The 21,972-nt window shown below is 42.7% G+C and overlaps 1 protein-coding gene across 1 annotated transcript in view; it reads right to left on the bottom strand.

The window, feature by feature from the left end:
• Positions 1-21,972, bottom strand: part of SLC38A1 (solute carrier family 38 member 1) — an 830,305-nt gene that overhangs the window by 184,849 nt on the left and 623,484 nt on the right. Inside the window, exon 10 of the mRNA XM_044062017.1 lies at positions 10,108-10,233. Within this exon, the coding sequence (XP_043917952.1) occupies positions 10,108-10,233 (126 nt within the window). The remainder of the gene's footprint in view (positions 1-10,107; positions 10,234-21,972) is intronic.

Genomic DNA, 21,972 nt, shown 5'->3' on the forward strand with positions numbered 1-21,972 from the left:
GAATGGCCTTGGGCAAAACCAGCTCTGGCCCCAGAAATCACATCTGACTTATAGTGCTTGGTAAAGTATGCACAAAAGTCTAGGTAGCTGCCTCAAGAATAGAATTAGTAGCCAAACCCTTGAAAAAAGCACCAAAAGAAGCCACAGCCCTAGTAAATGAGCTTTAAAAGAAGAAGGAAGGCTCTTCCCATGAAAAGAATAGCAAAAAGAAATGGCTTTAGATATCCAAGAAGAAATTATTTGCTTGGAAACAGCCAAAAATAAAGACTTGGGATGAAAAAAAAGCTATTCAGATTTACAAAATGCCTTAGTCTTATCTAAACAATATCTGAGTTGTCTATGCAAATTCAGGGTGTGCAAAACCTTCTCAATAGCAGACTGCAGAGAAGGAAAAAGTGGGCAAATGAATAGACTGATTAAGAGACAACTCACTGACCACCTTGGGCATAAAAGAGGGATTAGTATGAAGGGACACCCTGTCCTTATGAAAAACTAAAAAGGGAGTAACAGCCATAAGGGCTTGCAGTTCAGCCATCTGTATGCCAAAAGTAATGGCCAAAAGAAGAATAGTCTTCCAAGAAAAATGCTTTAAGGAAGCTGAAGCAGCAGGCTCAAAAGGAGTCCAAGTTAATTTTTCTAAAACAAAATTAAGGTCCCAGGAAGGAGGGACAAGCTTCCTAGGAGGCCTAATGTGAATGACCCCTTTAAGAAATTGTTTGGTGTCAAATCTAGAGGTCAAAGGGGAGTCAAAGGTAGACAAGCAGAAATAACTAACAGGTGGGCCTTAACAGAAGAATTTGCCAACCCAGCACTGAGCAATTCACACAAGTAATATGGAAGAAATGAACATCCACAGTAAGTGGATCCAGGTTATGAGAAAGACACCAAACAGAAAATCTATTCTATTTGGACAAATAAGATTTTCTAGTAGTGGGTTTTCTGGCCTACTGCAGGACCCAAAGCAGTGTCCTTGGAAAAAAATATGTCTGAAGGGGATCAAAACCCTATCATCCACAATGTCAGTTGAAGACTGGACTGGTGGGGATGGATGAAAGACCCCTTGTCTTGTGTGAGTAGGTCCACCCTGTGAGGTAATTTGTGATGACTGCCCTTGGCAAAATGCAAAAGAGGAGGGAACCAATGCTGTCTGGGCCAAAGGGGGGTCACCAGCAAGATTTTGGCAGCATCCTATGTTATCTCGAACAGGGCCCTCGGAATGAGAGGATGGGGAAGGAAGGCATAAAGAAATAGAAAGGGTGTCCACTTTCCACGCCAGAGGACATGGAACTCTAGTGCAAAAGAGAGGAAGTAGTCTGTTCAGAAGGAAAGCAAATAGATCCTCTTGAGGAGTATCCCACTGATGGGCAATGTCCAGAAACACATCCCTGTGAAGCATCCAGTTGTGGGATTGTGTTATGGACCTACTCAGAGAATCTGCCACTATATTCTGATCTGAGGGAAAGTAAAGTGCCTGAAGGATCACCTGATACTGGATAGCTAGATCCCAAACCAGAAAATCTTCACAGGAGACAAGACCTTGCCCCCCCGCCTATTGGTATACCACATCACTGTGGTATTGTCTGTGAGAATTCTGAGGGGCCCTGAAAGAAAGAGAAAATGAAAAGCATGAAGACCCAAAAGAAGAGCTCTTAGCTCTTTGAGAATGATGTGGTCTTTTGTCAAAGACACCAAAGGCCCTGCACTTTCAGAGGACTGAAGGAGGCCCCACATCCCACGTCTGAGGCATCTGTGAAGAGTTCCTAAGAGGGCAATGGAGGTTGAGAAGGAAGCCCTGGGCTGAGGGACAACTGATGAATCCACCACTGAAGTTCCAGCTTGAGGTATGGAGGAAGAGGGACTATAAATTCTAAAGCATGACAATGTTGAAGCCAAACTGACTTTAGAAACCACTGGAGCTTTCTCATATGATGCTTGGCCAAAGGAAGCAGAGGAATGGTGGAAGCCATGTAACCCAGAACCCTTAGAAATTCCCTGGCTGCACATTAAGCTAGAGGAAGAAGGGATTGAAATAAAGCAATTAGAGTTAAAGCCTTGGGAGGAGGCAGGAATGTCAGCATTAGAACAATCTGGAGCCAGCACCCCAGAAAAAACATGATCCTGAGAAGGAGTCAGGAATGATTTTTGGAAATTTACAGTAAACCCCAGGCTTTGCAGAAGAGAATTAGCAAAGTGTAGATGATGAAGTAAAATCTCTGGGGAAGATGCCTGAATGAGCAGGTTGTCCAGGTAAGGAAAAACGTGTATCTCTCTTGACTGCAGAATGCAATCACAGGAGTGACGCATTTGATGAAGACTCTTGGGGCACCTATAAAGGCCAAAAGGCAGATAACTGAAAATGCAACAGAGAAATGTAAAAATTTCCTGAAAATGGGATGAATGGAAATGTGTAGATAAGCATCCTTGTGATCCAGGAAAACCAGAAAGGTCTGAGGAAGTAGCAGAGGAACCAATGTTTGAAGGGATAGCATCCAAAAGGAAGGGACCTTCAAAAAAGTGTTTAGCTGAGAAAGATCCAGAATGGGTCTCCTGGGACCAAGAACATTCTGGAGTAAAAGCCCTTCCCCCTCTGAGGAGTTGGAACTTCTTTAATTGTTCCTTGAGCCAGCAGGCCCTGAAGCACCTCTGGAAAAAAGGGCAGTTGTTCCTGAGGAGGCTGAGGAATGCCCAAAAAGGAGGGAAGAGATTTCCAAACCATGTAATGATCCTAGAAAATTATGGAAAGAACCCAGGAGTCTAGGGTGACCTTTAACCAAAAAAAGAAGGGACAGGAAAAGATGCAGAGAAAGAGGAATGTGACTGAGAAGAACAAGGCAAGGATAAGCAGATAGCACCTGGTTTGTCTGGAAAGGAGGCTTCTGAGTAGAAGCAGTTTGAGTAGTCTAAGCAGGAGGATCCCCTCTACCACCTTTTTTTTACCTCTGGGGGGAGGGTGACTCTGTCTATGGCCAAAGGCAGGCTTGTTGGAGTAATTCATTTGAAACATGGGACTAGGCAAAACATAAATATGCTTAAAATCCTGTAAAACCTTAGCCTTTTCTTGCAGGGACTTAAACAATTCTGCAGCAGCAGGAGCATCAAAAAAATGTGTATTATCTAGAGGAGCATCCATCAGGTTAGCCTCAATATCATCAGGTAAAGGTTTAAACCTGAGCCATGAATACCTCCTCAAAACAGATCCAAAAGCAGCAGCCCTAGATGAAGCATCAGCTGCATCATAGCTGCATTTAATAGAATGGCAAGCAACTTGGGAAGATGCCCCTAGCAAGGAAAGAGCAGAGGCCTTCCCCTCAGAATCAGGAAGATCTGATAATTATGGAAGGGCTTAGGGGTGTTCCTCAGTATTAGTAAGGAAGATCTGAAATAGCTTGACAGGCCTGACAGAGAACAACCAAAACATATCTGGTCATGTATGTTTGTTAGTTCACATCTCTAAAGGCCAGGATAGCAGAAGCATACACTTTCTTACCTAGCCTCTCCATGGTTATGCTGTCCTTTTTAGAAGGAAGCGATTTTGTAGAAGGCAACAATTTGGATGGTTTAGCAGAGGCGACTGATACAACAGAGGGGTCAGCCGAGGGGCACTTATAAAGAAACTTGCAATCATCAGGCACTTTATAAAACCTATCTGTTCTTTTGGGAGCAGAAGTCTGGGAATCAGAAGCCTAAGAAGCAGTGCAAAATGCATCCAGCAAGGCAGCGAGAACAGGAGGAACAGCAGAGGGCCTAGGAGACTCCATTTGCAGAAGCTCAAAGTACCTCTTCTGAACATCAGATACCTGAGCACAGTCCCATCTGAAAAATTGCATCATTCTGGAAACAGCGTCACAAAAAGAAATCTCCTCAAAAGGAGAGTCAGAACTGATAGACTTTTCTTCCTCAGAACCATAATCTAAGGAAGAAGGAATCTGAGAAGAATAAGTCAGGGATTCTTCATCAGAGTCTGCATCATCCTCTCAGGAATCCAGCTCCCTAGGCCTCTAAATAGGAGTGGAAGACCAAGGAATATCAGGAACAGAAACCCCATGTGGTGGTTTCAGAGCCATAAGGGCACTAAACAGACCTTGAGAGAAGTTTTGCTATTCACTCTGAGGATCCTCAGGAGCAGGAGAAATGTGCTTAGTTTTCTGCTTCTTTTAGCCAGGGATGTCAGCTTTAAATACCTTAGGAGGCTCTGACCCGACAACATTCTACTATTGCAGTCGGATCGCTTCCCTTACTAATACCTGAGGAACACCCCTAGACCCTTTGGTAATTATCAGCCACAGTTTCCCCTGTACATCCAAGACAGACATCTGCAAGACCTCCATGGATGCGCTTGAAGTAGTATCCATGCCAATCTCTGAAGTGGTTATAGCAGAGGAATCTGAAAACGAAACTGGACAATCCTCTGGGCTTTCACTAACCTCAAGAAAGATGTCCAGCTGGAAAATCTGACCGAGCTTTCTTGGTTTTCTTCTCAGACAGCTGACCCTCAGGATGGGAAGATCCTTCCATAGTGTCTTTAGTCAACAGTTTAAGTCGTTGGTTTTCTAAATTAATAGCTAGGGAAGAAAGCTGACTATGCAACGTCTTAGGGACAAAAGCCTGGAAAATTGCACAAGATGTACGGTTGCAGGAAGCACCTAAACAAAACAAACACTGCTTGTGACTATCTTTATGGGGAATGTGTCTCCCGCACTGGCATTTTCCCTTTCTGGATGACATGAAACCAACAAACAGAACAAGGCAAAACAATAAGAAAATCAAAAAAACCCAACAAGACACTTTTCTGAAAATGGTTTTGTAACCAGCAGACGAATGAGCATTCAGATCAATGATCGAAGATGGTGTTCGGACTGGTGGCAAAGAAGTTCTGAGGATGATACATCCAGACGTCGCCTTTATGCACTACAACAGGAGCATATGTGTGATGTATGGTGTACCCATTATAACCTAAAAGCTTTGGTATACTGGCCAGACATCAGGCTGCCCTAGGCAGCAGGGGATCCGTATTGCAAGGAATACTGCAACAGTGATACAGAAAGATATCAGCTGAGACTAAAATATCTGGGTGTTCGGCTAGACCCCTCACAGATCTTCTCCATACACATTCAGAATCTGAGCAGTAAAGTTACATCTCTGTTCCACAAATGCCATACAATCTCCAACCTTCTAACCAAGCAGGACAAAGTCGCTGTCAGCAAGAAGAGTGTTTATACTTGAATTCTTCCTTCCATAATTGGCTCCACCTCTACAAAAATACTAAACAACTGGAAGAAATGAAGAACCTCATGTAACATTTAATTGCAGGTGCTGACAAAAAAAGCTATGTTACTGTCTAGCAAATAAACAAGCAGGATGTGACTTCACTTTCTCATTTCAACCTCCGTACTCACTGGTACATTCATTTACAAGGCCCCTTCACATGGATCAGTGTAAGGCCTTACACTGCCCACTGACTCATAAGGAATTTTCTAGGTCTCTTATCCTGATTCCACTGGTCTTAGTCTTGCAGTTCCACTTAATTCCCCTGGTCTGTTTCACATCTTGACTCATCTAAATGGAACTCTCTCACAAAATCCCTTTATACTCCCCCCATCATTGCTTCTTTCTCTACACAGCTGAAAGCCTACTAAATCAATTTGAATGTAAAGGCATTGAAGCTGTCACCTAATTTCCCTACTCCATGCTCTAGCTGCTCTTTCCCATACTTCACTATAACAGGTACAGCCGCGGTGGTGCAGTGGTTAGCATTGTTGCCTCACAGCAAGAGGTTCTCCCGTTCGATTCTCAGCAGGAGTGCCTTCTGTGTGGAGTCTGCATGTCCTCCCCACGGTCGAGTGACGTTAAAGACATGCAGGTAAGTACAAGAGTGAAAGGGCGTGCCTTCTTTGAAGGTTGGGAGTCAGGCTGGCAACTCGGCACCGTAAAAATCCACTGCCAATCATGAGCGGACCGGAATTCTGCTGTGGAGACCCTTAACCGGGAAAAGCCGAAAGTCTTGTGACTATAACAGGTTGTACTGCTCTCTAGACAGTGTCATCTGGGCAGTCTTACTTGATGTTAAGACAAACATAAATCTTGTCGTGTTTTTGACTAGCACTGTTCACTGTGTAGTTATTGTGACATCTGCTTACAGCTTTTCATTTTTACTTATTTACTATAGTACTGTATTACTTACATACATAAGAACTATATTCACTTATCTACTTTCTTTGTGCATCCTTACTGACATCAGCATTTTACCTCATGATGGTTGCGTATTTGTTTTTCTTAATAAAGTGTACTGTGTGGAACCTTTCTCCCTGGGCCTCTGCTAAAAACAGCCACAGTCCAGTCAAACCATTCCAGTAAACAAATGCACATAGATAAACATATACAAAACAAATGAGCAAGCAAACAAATGAAATTTATTTGTATATTGTAGCTACTAGTATTACTGTAGTACTTACTGCTGTTTGCAATTCTGTCCCTGCTGATACTATGTTACGTTTTCCTGCTGTTTGCATATTTGCTATAAAAGTTTACATTTTTTTAATTAGGTGATGACTGAAATGGTACCCACAGTGGTTCTGTTCACCTGCTTGCTAAATAAATAAAAAGTCCAGAAAGATGTTTTTTTCCCCTGAGACAGAATGTATTAGCTCACAATTATTAGACTTAGAAATGGAAAACAACAAGGCCACTGATGTATACAGTTGACGTGGGGTGTAATACAAGTAGAGAGCATCCAGACCAGATCTAAACTATTCACCTGTGAAGGGGCACAAAACTACAGGACAATTCAGATTTACTGGACAAACACAAAAGCCACACAACCTTGCTCCAGCAAGTCAAAAAGCAAGTCCCAAATTGCTAAACGCTAATTTTATTTTTGCTTCAAAAGCTTGGCTTCTTCAGAGATCAAACAAGACAAAATGAATAATGCAAGCTTAAATACTAAAAGGAAGTGATGTCATAAAAGGCCATTTTAAAAACATTATAAAAAATCTTTTGTTTCTTTTAATACATTAGTAATGTTTGCCAAAAGTCCTGCTTATCGAGAAACATATATTATTACAAAATGTAACCTAACAACAGTCAGATATTGAAAAATAAAATAATATATTAATAAGTAAATAGGCAAGATGTATCAACCTGTAGGAAAATCCTACCCTTTAATAAAGTGTAAAAACTATCTAGGTATTGCAAGTGAGAACCTTAATTCAGAACAAAAAAGTTAACTTAAATAACTTTTAAGTTTTAGAACAGGTAAAATATTACAATTATCGTTCAAACCAGGAACATGGAAGGCATCTGTTCTAAATTGCCACTCCAGTTCCTTAAGTTCCAACAGTAATGGAAATGGTCCCCCTCTAATTGATGGTGTAATCTGATCTATAGCCATAAAAGAAAAGCTATGCCAAAAATCATTCAGGTGTCTGGAGAGGGCATTGTTAGAATTTTCTGTCCTCATTGCATATGATCCGCTTTCCTATATAGTAAGACGGACAGCAATTGCAAAGTGCAACATACACTACTGCTTTACTATTACAATTAAAGGGCTTCCTTATAGTGTATTTCTTATCCCTTATAGTGAAGGTCTGTCCGACCTTGACAAGGTTACATCTATTACAAAAACCACATTGGGACATCCCTTTTATTAAACCGTACAAGTGTTGTTCATCTGTAGTAGTTCTTTCAGATTTTTACTCCTCTTAAAAACAAATTTGGGGTTACCTCCAAATTTTTTTTGGCCAACAGAGGGTTATTCACAATAAAGTCCCAATTCTTCTGAATTATAGATACAATGTCGTTGGAATGGAAACTAAATGTAGTAATGTAACAGAGTGTAGAATCAAAACTTCTTCTATCAGTTGATCTATCATTTTCACCCCTACAGGCTATTTCTTGCCCAGAAGGGGATGTCAAAACTTCTATCTCTGTATTATTTGATAAAATGGCTGTAAAAAAGCCATTAATCCTTTTTGTAACCACTTCATCTAAAATGTCATTTACAAATTTAGAAGGATAATCCCTTCAAAAACATTTCTAGTAAAGTATTGCATTCTGCATAAAATATGTCCAAGCTCTTACAAATTGGCCTTTTACTATAGCCTTCTTTAGGATGATAACTTGCAAAGTGTAAAAAGAATTGCAGTCGTTGGCTTTCTATAAATTGCTGAAACATAAGAACCTGTATGGAAGTGCTTCTCAAGTTTTACATCAAGAAAATCAATACTTGTTAGTTGTAAGTGAATTTCAAGAATTCTGTTGTGGTATTGATTACAAAATTATCAGCCACTGTTAGATCTCCATCAAGTAAAATAAAGATATCAAGGTATCTCAGTATAATACTTGATAGGTTTAACCAAATAACTTAAAAAGAATATTATTCTCCCAGTAGCTCATAACAAGGTTTGCTACCACAGCTCCACAAGGGGAGCCCATGGCAATACCTTTTTTCTGTAAAATGTCAAACATAAAGTAGTTTGACGTCAAAACAATATCCAATACTGTGGTAATGACATCAATCTCACCAATGGGAGCTCCCTTATCAATCAATAACAGGGCTATCCATTCAAGAGCTTCGACATGGGGAATGGAGGTGTATAAGTCAATAACATCAACAGTGAGGAAATTTACCTCACTGTTGAAGGGTTGATTATTAATAGCTTCTAAAAACGACCAGGAATCTTTACAAATCAAAGGAAAATGTTTCATGTATTTAGAAAGCAAGTTATCAACTAATTTGGCTGCAAAATAAGTAACAGAGGACATCAAAGCCCTCATCGGGGGGTTCAAAAGATCTTTGTGGATTTTTGGGATGCCAAACATCACCGGTATTTTGGGAAGTGTTATGTCTATAAAGGTATATGTATCAAGATCAATTTTATTCTCCAGAAAAGGTCCACGGTAGTAACCCTTTATTCTTTTATATGTCACATGAACTTCATTCAAAGAGGCTTCAATGTATGCTGCTGAGTCCAAAATATTAAACATTTTCTCTTTATAGAAGGCATCCTCAAATACTACCAATCCTCCCCCTTTGTCAGGCTTAAGTAGTCTAATAGTCTTGGTTACTTAACATTTCTATTTGTGCTTTAGTAATATTAGACTCAAATTTATTTCTCATTCTGAAATTGCTAGCAAATAGGTGTCTCAAGTCATTCTCACAAGCTTGTTCAAAACAAAATGTAATGGTGGATTAAACACACTTGGAGGCTTTATCAATGAAAGACTGTTAGTTTCATTAACTTCATTGACAGATTTACTGGCAAGCCAGATAACAAAAGCCATACTGAAAGATGGATGGATGTCCACAGCCATACACAACAAATAATAAATAGAGAGAGAGACAGAGAGAGAGAGAGAGAGAGAGAGAGAGAGAGACACAGAGAGAGAGACAGAGACAACCAGAGATGAATAACCTGGAAGATAAATGGATTATTATTCGGGTTCTTCATAGTCTGAAAATACATATGCTGAACCAGCACAGCCCCGAAGGTTAAACTAACTTTCAGCCTTACCATTAGCCAAAACCAGTAGGATCCCAGAAGATGTCATCCAAATTATTTAAAGAGACCCGCTCAGTGAGTCAGCCTAAGAGGGAGGGGGAGTTTTATAAACTCAAATAATGCTGAATGTTATACGTAAACTTAAGCATTTGTATAGTCTTACTAACTGGTACTGAGTTAAAGTCCTGTCAAACTATGGGTCACTAATATCAGCTTATAATACCTTTGCAGCATAAGAAAACAGTAAAATATGGTTGCACACAGACTGCTGCTGAAAACAAATGTCACTTAAAATTAACATACTCTAACTCTTTGGCTATGAAACTAAGACAGAAGTGTAGCATAGATAACTTATTACATGTGTAAGTGTGGCACAGTGCTTATCTGGGCACCTTTTTTTGAGGCATTCACAGTGCAGTAAAACTGTATTTTATTGTCTCTCTTGGCTAGGGTGTGTTATTCATATGGCTGTACAACACAACAGAACAGGTCAGACAGAACACTTGCTAATGTACAAGAACATCTTAAAAACAAATCATTTCACAGAACAACAGCACACTTTGTTGATTTATTAAATGATAAGCATACTAATACACAGGGAATAGCATACCTTTGAATTTATGATAAAATACTGTGGTTCACATGTGTAGTTGCTTGAATCATTAAACTCTTCATTATGGGATGTTGTATTCATTGCCAGAGTAGGGCAGTGAGTAGTGAATTTCTTGTAGACTACCTGCAAGCAAAGTAAATAATGAATAAAACAATATTACTTTAAATAAACTAAATGATAAATGATAGTTATGTACTTACCATAACAACAGATTTAGATAAACAGGTCCTCATCAACAGCAAGACTAAGACACATGATTTCGTGCAGCTTGGCATCTGAAACTTTCCCAGGCAGTTACTAGCCCCTCCACTTCTACCCATAATAATGTACAAACTAACTTACTTTCAGATATCCTTTATGCCTGCCTAAGGCAGATCAAAAACAAAACTTAAAATAACTAAGAATAAACAAGAACATGTTTGCAATGAGGAAGGAGGAAGGAAAGATTATGGTGATTTGGATGAGCAATGGTTGCCACTTATCTAGATGTTGAAAGTGGGATACAGGAATATTGTTATGTATATGATATCAGAGTGGGTATAACTAAGAATACACTGCAATAACAGATCCTCCCAAGCAGATCACATGACTTACTGTAGAAGCTGAATGATTTTGCTTGAGATCTGTGTGCTTTGCCGGAGGGAATAACTTTATTTAGTTGGGGTTCTGCTACATGTACAGTTAACCGACACAGCATATTTCAAACTGAAAAAAAAAAATCTGGTGGAAGCACTATTCTTAATGTAATCTTTACAACAGTATGTACAATCACTTTATTTTATTCATTCAGTTGCTCTAGTTCCAAGACGCCAGACTAGCTGTGCAGCTAGTAGGATCTCTAGTTTGCTTAGAGGTAAAAAATTTAAGGTGAAATGCCAAGACACTGGAACACATATATTATGTAATACCTTTTATTGGACCATCACAAGTCTTGCAATTAGAGCTTTTGAGTTGGCATGATCAGGAGTTAAGTTACTGATATTGGATGCAGTGCTTAGCTATCCACTTGTGTTTATTTCCAACTTACTTAAAAACAAGAAAAAAGAAAACTTGAAAAATGTTAATGTGGAAAAATTCAGCTCGGACTACACTTCAGAGACACTGTGTGTGTGTGTGTGTGTGTGTGTGTGTGTGTGTGTGTGTGTGTGTGTGTGTGTGTGTGACAAACTCTAGAAGTCAGGGTCATGTCATGCTATAAAAAAATCAAATTCTGCTATGTTACACTATTTGTTCATTTAGCAGAGAAGAGAGCACTTACTGTAGAGACTGGTCTGACATTTTGGTAATAAGTCTGAAAAACAGAGATGTGTAGGTAAATTGTTCAAGTCCAGAAAAGGAAAAAGTACAGTTTTGTACCTACCATAAATGTAGACGTTCGAGTGCTAATACAGCTGCAGTCATAACAGATGGGTTCTCCTGCCGTCAGGCGGGTCCTCGGTCGGCCGAATTCCAAAGTCTAGGTCCGGCGTCGGTTGTCGTCGCTTCTTCCCTGACGTCAGTGCGTCAGGGGTATAAAGGAACCAGCCAACGCCATTTTCTTCAGTTTTTCTTGCCCCAGATGTCAGGTGCCCCCAGAAGGAAGGCAAAACATAATTGTATGTAATAATGCAATGCAATAAAATAAAAAAACAGTAGTGCAAGCAAATACACCATAAAGGAATACCCCAATCATGTTGTATGAGGAGGTATTAGCCATTAGGATTGCCCCAAGAGGGGAAGGAGGGAGGGAAACCTGGACTGCAGCTGTATTAGCACTCGAACATCTACATTTATGGTAGGTACAAAACTGTACTGTGTTCCTCGTGCATACAGCTGCAGTCATAACAGATGGGTAGAATCCCAAAGCTAAGAAAGGGGTGGTAGGCACTAGGTGGTACTCGGAGGAGCCAGGATGCCTTGCATGACTGCAGTGGCAAAGCCTGCCCTAGTTTTGGAGTATAATGGTAAGTGGTAGTGCTTGGAGAAGGTATGTACAGAACTCCAAGTGGCTGCTTCCAAAATATCTTTGGTAGGGACTCCTCTGAGAAAGGCTGCAGAGGTGGCAGTGGCCCTGGTGGAGTGTGATCTGATGCCTGTAAGTACAGTCTTGCCATGAAAGGAATAGCAAAAGCGTATGCAGTGGGCTATCCATTTAGAGATTGTCTGTTTCAAAATTGGTTTTCCTTGAGCTCCTACAGCATAGGACACAAAGAGCTGGTCTGATTTTCTGAAAGGCTTTGTTCTCTCCAGATAATAACGTAGCTGTCTGTGGATATCCAGGGAGTGTGGTACTCTCTCCCCTTTGTTATGAGGATTAGGATAGAAGGTAGGTAAATGTATGGCCTGATTTAAAGCTACCTTGGATACCACTTTAGGCATAAAGGACGGGTTGGTTCGCAAGGAAAAGTACAGTTTTGTACCTACCATAAATGTAGATGTCCGAACTGGATAGCATCTGCAGTCATAACAACTGGGTTGTCCTGTCGTCAGGCAGCCCTTCAGTCGGCCGGATTCCAAAGTCCGGGTCCGGCTTCGGCTGATGTCGCACTTCACCCGACGTCATCTCTGTTGGTCTTCGGGTATAAAGGCATCAGCCGACGCCATTTTCCTCAGTGTTTCTTGCCCCAGATGCCAGTTGCCCTCATGGAAGGCTAAAATTTGGATAAATGCCAATGTTTCCAAAAGGATAGAAGGTAAACACAAAAAGTAAGCATGTATGTACATATATACAAACAAATACACCATAAGAGACTCCCCCCCACTAGCTAGCTATTAGGAGGGTAAACACCCTAGGAGTACCACAGAGGGGAAGGAGTGAGGGTAATCCTGACTGCAGATGCTATCCAGTTCGGACATCTACATTTATGGTAGGTACAAAACTGTACTATGTCCTTCATGGATGCATCTGCAGTCATAACAACTGGGTAGAATACCATAGCCAACAAGGGGAGGAGGATAAAACTAGATTATGGTGTGTTTAGGATCCCTTGCAGTACAGCAGTGGCAAACCCTGCTCGGGATCTGGAATATAGAGGTAAATTATAATGCTTGGCAAATGTATGCACGGAGGTCCAAGTAGCCGCCTCAATAATGTCTTTGGTTGCCACTCCTCGTAAGAAGGCTGTGGTAGTGGCTGTTGTCCTTGTAGAATGAGGTCTTATGTTCTGTGGAATTGGTTTTCCATGGAAGGAGTAACAGAATCGTATGCAATTTCCTATCCATTTGGAGATTGTCTGTTTGGAAATAGCTTTTCCTTCCCTTCCTGTTGCATAGGCTACAAAAAGTTGGTCAGTCTTTCTGCTACTTTTAGTTCTGTCCAAATAGTAGCGTAGCTGTCTATGTACATCCAAGGTATGCAATAATCTTTCCCCTCTGTTTTGTGGGTTGGGAAAGAAGGTAGGTAGGTGGATTGCCTGGTTTAAAGACACTCTGGATACCACCTTAGGCATAAATGTAGGATTAGTTCTCATAGACACTCTATCTTGGTGGAAGATTAGGAAGGGTTGCACTGCCATTAAGGCCTGTAGTTCTGAAACCCTCCTTGCTGAAGTAATTGCCAGTAGGAAAGCAGTTTTCCATGACAGGTGTTGTAGGTCTGCTGTTGCTGCTGGTTCAAAGGGTGATAGTGTCAATTTTTCTAGCACAAAGTTTAGGTCCCAAGCTGGTAATGGTGGTTTCCTTGGAGGTTTTACATTCTTGATTCCTCTGAGGAACTGCCTGAGCAAAGGGTGAGAAAAACAGGTGGATCAAAGCTGTATTCTGCTGAAATAGCTGATGCATGTATCTTGATGGAGGAGTAGGACAGGCCTGAATGAAGAAGTTCGGCTAGGTACTCCAGAATGTTAGGCATATCTATGTTTGACACATCTTTTCCTCTTTCAGTACTCCAAATGACAAACCTTTTCCATTTTCCAGCATAGTTTCTTCTTGTTGAAGGTCTGCGTGCTTCAAGAATAATGTCTCTAACTCTTTGGGAAAGTTCTGGATTAGCTGCTGCTATGTGATGTTCCATGCAGTCAGTTGCAACGTTTTTAGGTTTGGATGTATGATGCTGTAGTTGTTCTGAGTTAACATCAAAGGCATCAGGGTATTGGCCACATATTGTTCCGAGACATGCTCCTCAGCAGTGGGTACCAGTGTTGTCTTGGCCAGTTTGTAGCTATCAGGATTATCCTTGGGCGCTCTTCCTTGATTTTTAGTAATACCTTGTGTATCAAGGGAAGAGGTGGGAATGCATATGCTGTTAGGCCTTTCCAGCTGAAGGAGAGCGAATCCACTTTCCATGCTAGTGGGTGGAATGTCCTTGTGCAGAATTTTTGAGCTGGTGATTGGTAGGTGATGCAAATAGATCTATCTGAGGCATTCCCCATTTCTTTGAGATGGTCTTGAAGATGTCCGGGTGCAGCTTCCATTCGTGGGCATCCGATGTGGTTCTGCTTAATATGTCTGCTAGAGTATTCTCCTTTCACGGTACAAATATTGCCTGTAACTGGATGTTGTAGCTGAGTGCCAGGGTCCACAGCTCCAAAGTCATTCTGCATAGAGGGTATGAATGAGTGCCTCCCTGTTTGTTGATGTACCACATGACTGTGGTGTTGTCTGTCCTTATCATCAACTGGCCCTCTTTGAGAAATGGTCTGAACTTTTGGATTGCCAGTTTTACTGCCAGCATTTCTTTTAGGTTGATGTGCAGGTGAAGTTGATCCTGTGTCCACAATCCTTGCACGCATTTGTCCAGCATGTGGGCCCCCCATCCTAGGTCTGAAGCGTCTGTTGTGATGGTCTGGCTTGCTTGACATCTGCGAAAGGGTAGCCCTGGGTTTGACTGGCATGCCTGAGCCCACCATAGGAACTCCTGTTTTAAGCATGGAAGTAATGGGATTTCTGTTTCTAGGCTGTGTCTGTGTTGGGACCATAAATTCTTTAGGTACCACTGTAGTTTTCTCATATGTAGTCTGGCAAATGGAACCAAGATTATGCATGATGCCATGAGGCCCAAGGCCTGCAGTACTTTTCTTGCTGTTAACTTGTTCAGTTTTGTTAGTGCCAAGAAGTAAAGAGGGAGTTCTTTTTGTTTTTCTGTAGTTAGGAATGCCATCTGTTTTACTGTGTCCAATTCCGCGCCCAAGAATGTCCTTGTTTGGGATGGTATCAGCCTTGACTTTTGTAGATTGACTGTGTATCCCAGTGCTTGCAGCAAGTAAATGACCCTTTGTAAATCTGTTGTCAGCTTGCTTTTGTTGTCCCCTTGTAGCAGGCAGTCGTCTAGGTATGGGTAAATTTGAATTCCCTGTAGTCTGCAATGGGCGATTACTGATGCCAGGCATTTTGTGAATACTCTGGGCGCAGTAGATAAGCCAAAGGGCAATGCTGAGAATTGATAGTGCTCTGATCCTGCAAGAAATCTGAGGTATCTTCTGCAGATTGGTCGAATGGGGACGTGCAGGTATGCCTCCTTGAGATCTAGAGTTACCAGCCAACACTCCTTGCCCAGCATGGGAAGAAGTTGCTGTAGGGTCAGCATTTTGAATTTTGGGACAATGATGTATGTATTTAAGGCGGACAGGTCGAGAATTGGTCTCCAACTTTTTCCCTTTCTTGGAACTAGGAATAGTCTGGAGTAGAACCCTTTCCTTGCTCTGCTGTTGGCACTTTTCCACAGCTCTCATGTTTGCTAACTGCATTATCTGTTGTAGAGCCTCTGTTTTTGATTTGGAGGTAGATTTGGCATTCCTCTTTTGACTGGTAAAGTGTGGAAGTGGAACCGTAACCTTGATCTATGGTTTGTAAAATCCACTTGTCTTTTGTTATATAGTGCCAGTTCTTTGAAAATAAGGTTAATTTTCCGCCTAGAGGAGCTGCTATTTGTTCCTGGTAGGCGGATTTAGGTTAAGTCACTGTGGTTGAGTTGATGTAGTGGCAGAGGTTGTGTCTGTGCCTCTGTTGTTACCTTGCCACTGTCGCCCCTGTAGGCACCTCCTGGATTGGTTTCTGCCTCTGGAACGCCTATTCCTGCCCCTTTGAGATCTTGTGGAGTCAGGAAAGGACCAATTTTGGCAGGCCAGTTCCTGCTAAACCTTGGGGCTGAACTTGCAAGAAATCTTTAACCGCTTGAACAGATTTTGCCTTTTCTTCCATTTTCTTCATAACCTGCTGGGCAGGTGTACCAAACAAACTTGTCTTATCCATAGGAGCATCTAGCAACTTAGCTTTAACATGATCCGTAGAGCTTGCTCCTTTAGCCATGCATGCCTTCTTATCACTGTGCCAGTCATGGCTGATCTAAATGAAGCCTCCAGTGCATCATAGCCACATTTTAAGGAATGGTTACTAACCTGTTGTATGTTATTTACCATTTCTAATACATATTTCTTATCAATAGATTCATCAGTGGTTAGTTTTTAGTTAACTGATCAAGCATAAACTCTTGGTATTGTATCATGTGAAACTGACAATTTAAAGCTCTAGCTGAGAGAGTAGCTGAAGTGTAGACCTTTTGCCCCATCTGTCTAATGACCTTGCTCCCTTTCTGAAGGAATAGGGTTTTTGCTATGGTCGCTGCTACTGCCTTGGGACCCTGGGATATAGTTTCGGGTCTGCAAGTGGGGCCTTGTAAAGGTGGTGATGAGTGTCTGGCACCCTGTAAAATCTGTCTGGTTTGGCAGGGGCTGGAGGTAAAGAATCTGGTACGGAGCAGACATCATTGAAAGCATCATCCACCACAGAGAGAACAGGAGGTATAGCTAAGGGCCTGTGCTGTGGAAGGTGCAGAAAGGTCCTAAGTCTTTTCTGGAGTCTGAAAATCCTGTTGCTGCCATTGGAACTGCTCTCGATGGCATGTAAGGTTTCCCAAAGGAGAATTCTTCTGGTGGGGAAGCAGCTGGAATGGATTCTTCAGCATCAGAGTCTTCAAAATTGGAGAAAGGAGCCTCTGGCTGATCAGTTATGTCTGATTCATCGGCAGACTCATCAGAGGACACTGGCTCAGGGGCTCTGCCCTAGGTCTCTTCTCTGGGGCTGAGAGGCCCTGTCTGGGTGAGATTGAGATCCTCTAATTAATGAAATTAAATCTTCTGCCAGAGTAAGCATTTGAGAACTAGAGGATGGCCTGGTTGTAGGGGGTTTAACAGGCACTGTTTTAGTAGTCTTTGCTGCTTTAGCCCTGGCGAAGGCCTTAATGGACATGGCTGCTGGAGGCCTAGCAGCACCACGTGCTGGGGTAGAGACATCCAAGGGAATGGTGTCTGATAAGTCAGTGGCAACCACCGTAGTGGATAAAATTTCTGAGGCCGTTTCAAGAGTGGTAGCAGGGGCCTCAGTTGTAGAGATAGATTCAGCTGTACTTTGATCAGTTTTCTCAGTTTCGGCCGAAACCGGGATACTCGCGGTTTGCTTAACCATGGTTTCGGCCGAAACCGCGGACCGCGAGTGTCGGTCTTTATCTTTGCGTTTTTTGGCAGATTGGGTTGTCGGAGGATCCGACGGCATAATGTACGCAAAATCAGAACCGAAAAACTGTTCAGCAAACTCCGACCGACGCCTAAGCGTTCGTCGGTTGAACGAAGCACAGGCCGAACAGGCTGCTACGTCGTGGGCTGGGCCTAAACAAGGCAGACAATAAGAGTGGAAATCTTTATGAGGTATTTGTTTCCCACAGGTTAAACAATTATTAACTTTTTCTGACATCGGCTGAGGCAAGAAAGAGTCCCCAACGGGGTACTTAGCTTTAGAAGTCTTCGAAGTAGTATTCGGTAGAAGTAATCTCTGGATCCGACCGACCACTTGCGAACAGCTTCTGCTTCGGGCCACGCGCAAGAAAGACTGAGGAAAATGGCGTCGGCTGATGCCTTTATACCCGAAGACCAACAGAGATGACGTCGGGTGAAGTGCGACATCAGCCGAAGCCGGACCCGGACTTTGGAATCCGGTCGACTGAAGGGCTGCCTGACGACAGGACAACCCAGTTGTTATGACTGCAGATGCATCCATGAAGGACATCTCTGTCCTGATGGAAGATGATGAAAGGCTGCACAGCCATGAGTGCTTGTAGTTCTGAAACTCTACGAGCTGAGGTAATTGCCAGAAGGAAAGCTGTTTTCCAGGACAAATATTGCAAATCTGATGAGGAAGCTGGTTCAAAGGGAGGCAAGGTCAGTTTTTCCAGAATGAAATTGAGATCCCAAGCAGGTATTGACTGTTTTCTTGGTGGTCTTAGATTCTTAGACCCTCTGAGGAACTGCCTTAAGAGAGGGTGTGAGAATAATGGTGGGTCAGTGTTGTATTCTGCAGAAATGGCTGAGGCATGGATTTTGATGGAGGAGGATGAAAGTCCACTGCTTAACAGCTCAGTTAAGTACTGTAGTATTTGAGGTAAGTTCAGTTTCTCAGGATCCTGACCCCTTTTCTCATTCCAGGCGCAAAACCGCTTCCATTTTGCGGAGTAAGCTTTTCTAGTTGATGGCCTTCTGGCCTCCAAAATGACATCCTGAACCTCCTTGGAGAGTAGGGTCTGTTGTGATGCTAAGGGATCTTCCATGCAGCTAGATTGAGTGTCTTTAGCTGGCTGTGAAGAGTTTTGAAGCTGTGTTGAGTCAAGAGAAGTGGCATTAGAGGCAGTGTCCATGGTGGTGAATGCGTCAGGCTCCTCAGGAGTGGGTACCAGTGTTGTCTTGGCCAGTCCGGAGCAATGAGGATCATCTTTGGTCTGTCTGCTCTGGTTTTCAGTAGAACTTTGGGCAGCAGAGGAAGAGGTGGGAAGGCATAAACTGTCATTGCTGTCCAACAAAAAGAGAGAGCATCCACTCTCCAGGCCTTTGGGTGGAAAATCCTTGAGCAAAATTTTGTCAATTGGTGATTTTTGTGGGAGGCAAATAGATCTATGTCTGGCCTTCCCCATGCTTGGATTATTTCTGTAAAGACTTTTGGATGCAACTTCCATTCGTGTGGATCTGTCATATTTCTGCTTAGGTTGTCTGCCAGCGTGTTTTCCTTGCCTGGCAAGTACTGTGCTTGTAGTTCGAGTTGTAAGTCCATGGCCATGTTCCAAAGTGACATGGTCAGTCTGCATAGGGGGTAGGAATGTATTCCTCCCTGCTTGTTTATGTACCACATAACTGTGGTGTTGTCTGTTCTTATCAGTAGTTGTCCTGGTTGCAGAAGGTCCTTGAAAGCTATAATAGCATTTATTACTGCTAGCATTTCCTTTTGATTGATGTGAAGGTGGTTTTCTTTTTGGGACCATTTGCCCTGAATGCACCGATCTGCCATGTGCGCCCCCCAGGCGTAGTCTGAGGCGTCTGTTGTGATGACTTGATTTGCTTGAGGCTTGCTGAATGAAAGGCCTGTGTTTGTTTGGCAAGCCTGAGCCCACCACAGAAATTCCTTTTGCAGACATGGAATTAGTGGTATTATTGTTTCCAAACTGTGGCTGTGTTGAGACCATATGTTTTTTAGGTACCATTGAAGTTTCCTCATATGCAGCTTTGCACATGGGATTAGTAAGATGCAAGATGCCATGAATCCCAGAGCCTGCAGGATTTTCCTTGCAGTAAGCCTGGTGCAATTTGCTAGTGCTGTGAAATATTGAGTTAGCTGCCCCTGCTTCTCTGGCGTGAGGTAGGCCATCTGGGTGTTTGTATCCAAGTTGGCACCCAGGAAAATTATCTTCTGAGAGGGTATTAGTCTTGATTTCTTTTTGTTGACTGTGTATCCCAGAGAGCTCAACAACATTATTACATAAGCCAGATGTTTCAGAAGTATGTTCTTGCTGTCCGCTTGGATCAGGCAGTCGTCCAAATAAGGGTATATTTGTATCCCTTGAAGTCTGCAGAAGGCAATTACTGATGCCAGGCATTTCGTGAATACTCTGGGCGCAGTAGATAAGCCAAAGGGCAATGCAGAGAATTGATAATGAGTTGAACCTGCAAGAAATCTGAGGTATCTTCTGCAATTTTGTCTGATTGGGACATGCAGGTATGCCTCCTTGAGGTCCAATGTTACCAGCCAAGACTCCTTGCCCAGCATGGGAAGAAGTTGCTGTAGAGTGAGCATCTTGAATTTTGGTACGAGTAGAAATGTGTTTAGGACGGACAGGTCCAAAATAGGTCTCCAATCTTTTCCCTTCCTTGGTACCAAGAATAGCCTGGAATAAAAACCTTGACCTTGTTCGTGCGTAGGTACCTCTTGAATAGCTTTCATGTCTATGAGCTTTGTAATTTGCCTTTGTGCCTCTGCCCTTTGATTGTGTGGCAGATTTGGCAAGCCTCTCATTTTTGGAAGGGTGTGAAAATGAAATCTGTAGCCTCTGTTTATAATGTCCAGTATCCATTTGTCTTTTGTGACAATATGCCAATTTTTTGAAAATAAAGACAGCTTTCCTCCTAAGGGGGCTGCCATTTGAGACCTGGTTGGCATGCAAAGGGGAAAGTCATTGGGTTTGCTTTCTGAAAGATTGCGAGTTGTCCTCACCACCTCTTTGTGTAGGAGCTTGCCATTGTCTGCCTCTATATGATCCTTGGGATTGCCCTCTGCCCCTCGGGCCCCTGTATCTGTCTCTTTGGGGTCTGTCTGTGGCAGGAAAGGACCAGTTTTTTGAAGGTCAATTTCTACTAAAACGTGGGGGTTGAACCTGTAGAAATTCTTTCACTGTTTGCATTGATTTAGCCTTTTCCTCCATTTTCCTTAATACGTCCTCAGCATTAGCACCAAATAGTACATCCTTTTGAAGAGGGGCGTCTAGTAATTTAGCTTTGACTTGATCAGGCAGGGCTTGTTCCTTGAGCCAGGCATGCCTACGTATGACTGATCCTGTAACAGCAGCTCTACATGAGGCCTCTAGAGCATCCAAACCACATTGTAAGGTATGCTTACCCACTTGTTCTGCACTATGCATCAAATCCTGCAACTTCTTCAAGTCTGGTTGTTCAAGCTGTGACATTTTACTTTTCAATTCTGATAACAAAAACTGTTGATATTTTAGCATATGAAACTGACAGTTTAAGGCCCTCATGGATAAGGTAGCCGAGGTATATACCTTTTTTCCCCACCTTTCTAAGGATCTGGAATCTCTCTCAGAAGGCAAAGGATTTTTAGCAATGGAGGCCTTAACTCCCTTAGGGCCCTGTGAGATGGTTTCTGGGTCAGCAGCATGGCTTTTGTATAGAAATTGGTGTGAGTCAGGAACCCTGTAGTACCTGTCAGGCTTAACAGGAGATGGAGGTACAGAGTCCGGGTTAAGGCAGGCCACCGAGTAAACATCATCTAGTATGTCCAAGACAGGAGGTATAGCCAGAGGCCTGTGCTGAGGAAGCAAGAGAAATTCCCTGAGCCTTTTCTTGGAATCAGAATAATCCTGGCCTTCCCAGTGGAAGTGTTCCCTTAACGTATGCAAAGTTTCCCCAAATGAGTAATCCTCAGGGGGGGGATACAGAAGGGATGGACTCCTCTGCATCTGAGTCTTCAAAAGGGGAGTAAGAATGTTCCTGATCATCAGAGTGCTCTGAAATAATGGAGCCCTGATCAGAGGAGGGGGAATCTTCCTCCACTCTAGGCCTTTTGTCCGGAGGGGGCTGAGAACCTCTGATAAGAGTAATTAAATCCTCAGCCATTTTAAGCATCTGTTTCTTAGGCATGGGGCCTGGAGATGGGCCCTGAGTAGCTGGTCTCTTAGAGTGCATGGTTGCTTTAGACTTTGTGAAAGCCTTGATGGAGAAAGAAGAGGAAGGTCTGAAGACACCTTGAGTGGAGGTGGACCTGTCCACATTCTGAGTTTCAGCGCCAAGAGTGGCTTCGGTATCTGTAGTCGGGGTGTGGGCCAAGGAGCCTGCAGCCTCGGGTACAGGAGACACCGTCAAAGACAGGTCGTCGGTAGGCAGGGGCTGCGTA

Source organism: Protopterus annectens, chromosome 2.part1 (genome assembly GCF_019279795.1).
Source record: "Protopterus annectens isolate FY-2018-M chromosome 2.part1, PAN1.0, whole genome shotgun sequence".
NCBI classification, from domain to species: Eukaryota; Metazoa; Chordata; order Ceratodontiformes; family Protopteridae; genus Protopterus; species Protopterus annectens.